This window comes from Scylla paramamosain, chromosome 12, assembly GCF_035594125.1.
Source record: "Scylla paramamosain isolate STU-SP2022 chromosome 12, ASM3559412v1, whole genome shotgun sequence".
In the NCBI taxonomy this organism is placed as follows: domain Eukaryota; kingdom Metazoa; phylum Arthropoda; class Malacostraca; order Decapoda; family Portunidae; genus Scylla; species Scylla paramamosain.
Genome location: NC_087162.1, coordinates 21,330,448 through 21,337,947, shown reverse-complemented (window position 1 = coordinate 21,337,947; position 7,500 = coordinate 21,330,448). Strand labels below are relative to the sequence as shown.

At 42.4% G+C, this 7,500-nt stretch overlaps 2 protein-coding genes across 6 annotated transcripts in view; one reads left to right on the top strand and one right to left on the bottom strand.

Moving 5' to 3' along the window:
• LOC135105858 (U8-agatoxin-Ao1a-like) overlaps positions 1 to 1,807 on the bottom strand; it is a 15,893-nt gene extending 14,086 nt beyond the window's left edge. Inside the window, exon 1 of the mRNA XM_064014483.1 lies at positions 1,702 to 1,807. Coding sequence (XP_063870553.1) covers positions 1,702 to 1,766 — 65 coding nt within the window. The 5' untranslated portion in view covers positions 1,767 to 1,807. The remainder of the gene's footprint in view (positions 1 to 1,701) is intronic.
• LOC135106094 (RING finger protein 37-like) overlaps positions 1 to 7,500 on the top strand; it is a 350,223-nt gene that overhangs the window by 176,666 nt on the left and 166,057 nt on the right. The gene's annotated exons all lie outside the window — the stretch shown is intronic.

Genomic DNA, 7,500 nt, shown 5'->3' with positions numbered 1-7,500 from the left:
TATTCCATCAATCTTTGTTATGTATGGATGATTTAATTTCTTGGTTTCACTTGATATTTCCATTCTCTCTCTCTCTCTCTCTCTCTCTCTCTCTCTCTCTCTCTCTCTCTCTCTCTCTCTCTCTCTCTCTCTCTCTCTCTCTCTCTCTCTCTCTCTCTCTCTCTCTCTCTCTCTCTCTCTCTCTCTCTCTCTTCCCACACAACCACGCCTCCTCATCCCTTCACCACTTGCCAATCATGTCTCATTTATCTCATTCCACTAACCTACTTATCCATTTTTTGTTATTTTACATCTTGCTCTCCTTTTCACCCTTACCCTCTTCTTCTCTCATTAAGGTTACCTCTTTTTTTTTTTACTTCTTCTCCCTTTACTTCCTTCCCTTCTAAATCTTTTTCTACCTCTAGCTTAAAGAAACAAAAAACTTCTTGTCCTCAATCTTTTTCTGTTACTTCGAGTTGTTCCTTCCTCTTTTTTTGACTTTATGTAACTCTAAACTCCTTCTCTTCTCTGTTTGGCTTTATAGAACAAGGAACAATTTTCTCTCCCTTCTGACTTTTTGTAACTCTTGACTTAATTTCTTCTCATTCTGGCTTCATGTAACTTAAACACCTCCACTCATTCTTCTGTCCTTATGTAACTTTAAAACTCTTTCCATTCTCTCCTAACGCCTTTCCTTCCCTCCTCTCTAGTTTGATATAATTCAGATCTCCTTTCCTTTACTATTTCCTCAGTCTTCCTCTTTCCTGCCCACTCATCATCACCTGCCGCGTTCCTGTCATCAGAGCCACGCCTCCTCCTCCCATGGGAAGGCGTGAGTTGGCAGCTCCACGCTCAATGCTTTAGGGTTCATCTGCTATTATTTTTACTTTTGAATTGTGTTATGCAATTAAGATTTTTTAAAATCTAAGCATTGCTTTTTATTTTTTATTTATAGTCTTTGGTTTGTGATTCATGTTCGTGGGTGTTGGGTTGTAGTGTGTGTGTGTGTGTGTGTGTGTTATGTTAGAGGAGCACCGGCTACAAAAGTGCGGAAAAAAGCCCGTTTGAGATTGCCAGTTCTTAAAGAAAGGTGAAAAGGGTAATATTGGAGGATAAGTGTCTTAAGTGTGATTTGTTTTAAGTTTTTATTTTTTTTCTCTTGTTTTTAATATATTAGAGGATCAAGTGGGTTTGTTGTCGTTGCTTGTGTCGTTCTCAAGGCTTCCTCGCATCGCCGTTGTCTTGGTTGTCGTGGTGGTTGTTGTGGTGGTGGTGATGGTGGTGATGTACTGGTGGTGGTGATGTCAGGAAGATTGTAAATAACACTTATAGTAGTAGTAGTAGTAGTACTACTACTACTACTAGTAGTAGTAGTAGTAGTAGTAGTAGTAGTAGTAATAGTGGTGATATTCGTGGTGACTGGCTGACAGACTTAAGTGCTGACCGTGTTACAGAAGTGATGACAGTGAATAGACATGGTGGTGATGGTGGTAGTAGTAGTAAATGGTGATGCTGGTAACAGTGATAACATGCTGCGTAATGGTAATGACTGTAACAGTAGTGATAAGGAGCCATTGCGGTGGTGTGAGAGAGGAATGAGTGGTGAGGGATGGTGCTGGTGATGACAAGCTGTAGTGTGGTGGTGGTGGTGGTGGTGGTGGTGGTGATGGTTGGCGGGGTTAAGGGAGTGCGGTACAAAGGTCAAGAAGGCAAGACACTCACTTCTGGGCGCGTCCAAGCAGGTGATCAAGGAGGTCAGCGGTGTAGTCGACCTCGGCCTGCTGCATTCCGTCCGGCTCTCGACCTGCGGGGAAAGTAGTGGTGAGTGGTGGTGACTGGTAGGGAAAGGAGGGGGAGTTTTGTTGGGTAGTGATATTTGATGTTGTAAGTGGTGTTGAGTGGTGATATTCTGTTGTTTCGATTGGTGGTATGTGTTGAACTTGTACTGAGTGGTGTTGAATTTGTTGTGGTGAGTGGTGCTGAGTGGGTTGAATTTGTTGTGGTAAGTGGTGTCGACTTTGTGTTGAGTGGTGATGAGTTTGTTGTGCTGGTGGCTGGTGTTTCTCCTTTTAATAATGGTGAGAGTAATGTAGAAATCTTCTTAACGTGTCATTAAAAAACAAAAACAGCCTTCAAAACCCTTCAAGCTTCAATGTCTGGAAAGTAGTGGAGGTTGAGTGCAGAAGTGTTTAAGAATATGGATCTTAAAAGCAGCTCAGAGAATGACACCAGCATGAGAAACTAACCCAAAACTTCATCTCAACCGTATATTCCCATCATAAAATTCCCCGGGCGTTTTAGAACTGTTCCTAAACTTTTCGTCGTTCTCTCTCTCTCTCTCTCTCTCTCTCTCTCTCTCTCTCTCTCTCTCTCTCTCTCTCTCTCTCTCTCTCTCTCTCTCTCTCTCTCTCTCTCTCTCTCTCTCTCTCTCTCTCTCTCTCTCTCTCTCTCATATTTAAAAGGCTCCAATGGAAGTTAATGAGAATTTAAAGATTGTTCTCAGTGTTCTAGTGATAATTAAACACCAATTCTGCATCAACACTAAAAAGAATATCCATGAAAACACGACCAAACTTCTCTGTGACCTTTGAGCATAGTCGTAGTTAGAGAACAAAACGTTTCAGAATAGGATACAAAGAGGTACAAGTTTAGGTACATGTTATCCACCGCACCTTCCTCGCCTCGCCTCGCCTCGCCTCGCCTCGCTTCGGGATACGCTCGAAAGGTTGTTTATTCCGTTTTCTGCCGTAAAATGTGTTGCGACGGTTCACAGCGGGTAGGGGAAAACGTGGAAAGAAAGGTTTTACTGGTGCTTTCTCCAGGATCTTTTATTTCGATGTTTGGATTCAGAAAGTCGATCTTGAACCAAACTCTGCGTGGCTGTTGAAGGCGTGATGTATGGGGCTGATGATGATAATGATAGTAATAACAGTGAAGGTAATGATAATAGTAATGATGATAATACCAGTTTAGGATAAAACATTGCTGTCATCTGACTGAAAACACACCCACCCATCCACCCACCCACCACACACACACACACACCACACACACACACACACACACACACACACACACACACACACACACACACACACACACACACACACACACACACACACACACACACAATTGCACAGGGAAGTTTATACATTAACAAAATTATTACATTAGTGGAAAATACGGGATTGGGATGAAAATAATCGAGAGCTTATCATTACAATAGGCCGGGGCGTGCAGCAGCGGCGGGGCGAGAGAGGCGGGCGCTCACCATTGGCTTACTACTGTGAGCTTCGTAATGCGCAGGATGCTGTTTTTTTTTTTTTCTCTCCCATCTCTTGTTGGCATGATACAGCTATGGCACCTCAATACTATACGTGTGAGAAATGATGGGTCTCTCTCTCTCTCTCTCTCTCTCTCTCTCTCTCTCTCTCTCTCTCTCTCTCTCTCTCTCTCTCTCTCTCTCTCTCTCTCTCTCTCTCTCTCTCTCTCTCTCTCTCTCTCTCTCTCTCTCTCTCTCTCTCTCTCTCTCTCCACCTTCATTCCCAGTACGTCCATCCACTTCCTTGGCGAGCGTTTTCTCTTCATCCTCCTCCTCTCCCTTCCTTTCATCTCTCCCACCATCCTCTCCTCCACTCCCCTCCTCTCATCTCCTCCCGCCATCTTCTCCTCCACCTCCTTCACAACAACACCGTCGGCGCACTGGTAAAAGGATAACGGCGAACCAATCTTCAGTATAACCTCCATCTTCTTCCCTCTCTCTCTCCTTCCCGCCTACTCTCTTTGTATTCCCATATTCCCTCTCCATTAGCACCCGCGCCTCTCTCCCACTCTCCCCTCCCCCACTCCCCACTGCCGCAGGGTCTTGTTGTATTGATATCACGCCTGAAAATACATCACTCAGTTGCACGTCTAAGGCCTACGTGTATTCTTGATAATTAATCGTGTAATCTTCCTTGGTATTTTTCAGTGTGTTTATTATTTTTTCCTTCAGTCTTCAGTCCTCAAGTATTAAGAGTCTTGCATGTTCTGATTGTTAGACGTTCAGTTAATTGTCGTAATAATCGAGTAAACTTGTACGCTGTCTTTTGATAAGTTTAATGTTTGCCTGCAGTCTCCAGTCCTCAGATTTTACGAGCATTCTTACGTACGTTCTGATCGGTGATAGGTTCTGAGTGTATTGTCTTGGGTCAGTAACTGAGTAATCTTCCACGCTAACTTCCGATGTTTTTAGCGTCTTTCTTTCTTTCTTTCTTTAATCTCAAGTCCTCAGATCTGTTGACAGTCTTCTTGCAAGTTCTGATCTTCTATGATACTTTTGTTCAGTAATTGAGTAATATTTCAGCGCTAATTTCCAGCATGTTTAGCGTTTTCCGTCAGTCTTTAGTCCTCAAACCTACTGACAGACTCCTTATAAACTCTAACCATTGATACATTATTAGCTGTAGTTTTGATAAATAACTGAGTAACATTTCCGCTCTCATTTCCAGTACGTTTAGCTTTTTCCTTTATTCTTAAGTCCTCTCTACTGATTGTGTCCCTCTAAGCTCTAATAACCACTGATGGATCCTTAGCTCACGAGTCTTTATCAGTAACCTTGGCGACTGACTTTCTTTCATTATGTGCTGCGTTCTTCTTCAATCCCAAGTTGTCTTAAGTTCTCTAATCCACTGACAAGATTACAGGCTCTGATAATTGATTCTTAGCAAATTGAGGGAAAGCACGAAGCAGAATTGAAATGATTGTGATATTTTCAGCATCTGGTCACAGGTATTGCCCCTCCTAGATTACAAGAAAGAACAGAGAGAGAGAGAGAGAGAGAGAGAGAGAGAGAGAGAGAGAGAGGAGAGAGAGAGAGAGAGAGAGAGAGAGAGAGAGAGGAGGTTGGTGTGGTGGTAAGAAGGAAGGAAAGCGAAAACGTAATAAGGAAACGAAAGCAGAATATTTGAGAGAAATGAGATAAAGGAGAAAGGGGAAGGAAGGAAGGTTGTGGATAGAGAAAGACAGAGGAGGAGGAGGAGGAGGAAACGAGAGAGAGAGAGAGAGAGAGAGAGAGAGAGAGAGAGAGAGAGAGAGAGAGAGAGAGAGAGAGAGAGAGAGAGAGAGAGAGAGAGAGAGAGAGAGAGAGACGAAGTGTGCAAGGAAAGAGGAGAAACGAGTTGATAGAGAAAGGAAGGAAGAAGGATGTAGATGGAGAAAGATAAAGAAGAAATACACCAAGAGAGGAGAGATGGACGTAAAAAAAAAGAAAAGGAAATCTAGTAGATAACAAGGTAAGAGGAAGGAATAAAACGGATATAGAGGGAAACAGAAGGAGGAGGAAAAGCAAGAAGGCGGAGGTGAAAGAGGAAGAATGAGACTTGTGGTAATGGAAAGAAAAAGAATGATAGACATGAAGAAAGAATAAGAAAATTAAACAACAAAAGAAGGCAAGAAGGAAGGATATAATTAGGGAAAGGCGAAGAATAAGAGGAACGGAGAGGAAGGAACAATTTGGAATATAAAAAGACACAAAGAAGAGAAGGGGAACATCTGGCAAGTTGAAAGGAAGGAGAGGAGAAGGAAGGAAGAAAGAAATTGTAATGTTTCGCACACGCCTGTTACACCTGTGAGGAAGAAAGGGAGAGAGAGGAGGAAGTAACAGGTGTCTCGTGGTCATTAGTTTCATGCCTGGCGCACACCTGTCACCTGATGGGAGGAAATGCACCTATCCCGGCTCGTCAGGTGTGCACAGGTAATTGACTCACCTATAAACATTCGCTAGCGTCCAGATAGTGACAGGGTAGCAAAGAGGGAAGGGAGTACTTTAGCTCTTTCAGTGTGTTAAGTTTAATTTTTCAGTGTATTTGCTTAACATTTGAGTTTTTGACAAGAAAGCTCATACATTTCGTAATCAAAGGGTTCAAAATGATCTAGTTACTCATCCAACACGATTGTATGTTGTTAATAATGTATAACTTGATTTCATGAAGCTCAGGATCTGTTTGCGGAACTAAGTTTAACTTTATTGATGTATTCTTAGATAAAGAAAATTGGGACCTCTGCGTCTTATCTCGACTATTTTTTTAGCAGGCTGTAGTGTAGGCCATTAGGAGTTTCAAGGTTGTTTTCATGGACCTATCGATAGTTTAACGAGGATTCTGTAGCTTCGATGTAAAAAAGAAAAAAAAAAAAAACACTAATGAGAACTAATTTGTGTTGCCTTTGAAAAGTAGTCCTTACTATAGTCCTTAGCACTGAAGAACCCTATCATAAGTGTTGCAGTTTTTACATAAAGTTTTTCTTTTCGATGAATGGGCCGCTGAGAAATATTGGCTTTGTGTGTGTGTGTGTGTGTGTGTGTGTGTGTGTGTGTGTGTGTGTGTGTGTGTGTGTGTGTGTGTGTGTGTGTGTGTGTACCATAACTTATTAGTGCCTATGTTCTTTTCGTAAGGGTGAATATTAAAGTGTGTCCTGTAGTGTTATACTTCTATCAATAAAAACAAAGATTGCAAAGGTCAGTGTGTGTTTTTTTCCGGTTATTTGAAATACAAGTTCATATTTCTCTGTTTTTCAGATATTTGAAAAACAAGTTCATATCCCCTCTCTCTCTCTCTCTCTCTCTCTCTCTCTCTCTCTCTCTCTCTCTCTCTCTCTCTCTCTCTCTCTCTCTCTCTCTCTCTCTCTCTCTCTCTCTCTCTCTCTCTCTCTCTCTCTCTCTCTCTCTCTCTCTCTCTCTCTCTCTCTCTCTCTCTCTCTCTCTCTCTCGTACAAAACAAAAAACAGCCCACTATTCCACCCCTGTTCTGCGCGGCGCGACAGTCCAGGCCGGGGTGGACACTGGAACAAATTAACATAAAATTACCATATTATATTACCAGTAGAGGGAGGGAGGCTGGCGACAGGTGGAGTGGGAGGGCGGCAGGAGGGAGAGGCGAGGGAGCGGCGCCCCCTGACCTAACACCCTGTATACTCTGGGGTGATGCGGGGGCTCTGGGATAGTTTGGATTTATTCGTAGTCGTACATTCAGGCTCGTTATGTTATGGCTGAGTAAAATTTTTATTGCAGGTTCGTGTCTTTGTTCTGTGAGGGTTGTATTGTTTGAAGGGACTGATTGCTTCCGTTGTTTATTCACTGCTCCAGGGAATGAACGGGGACTATGGAATGATACATGGGGAGTTGCATAGCTCACTTCTTGCTGTGTATTGTTTATCGAATTATCTTTTGACCCTTAGTGACGTTATGTGAAATGGTTGATTTATTTCCTGCTTATTGTCATTTATTTGCACTAGTGGATGAATGTGTGAAGGGGAAGTGATAGTAATTTAGGTAGGAGTTGATTCCATGGTTTGGTGTAGCGAAGTTACTACATGGGTGAAAGCGGAGGAGTTGGTAATATGTTAAGTGGATTAACTTCTTGTGTACTGTGATTTATACGAGTGAACGAAGGCAAAAAGAGTTAAATTGTAAGGAAAAAAGCGCGTTGAATGTTACAGGTGGAAGATATAGACGAGTGATTAACGGTAATAGTTTGTGTGTGT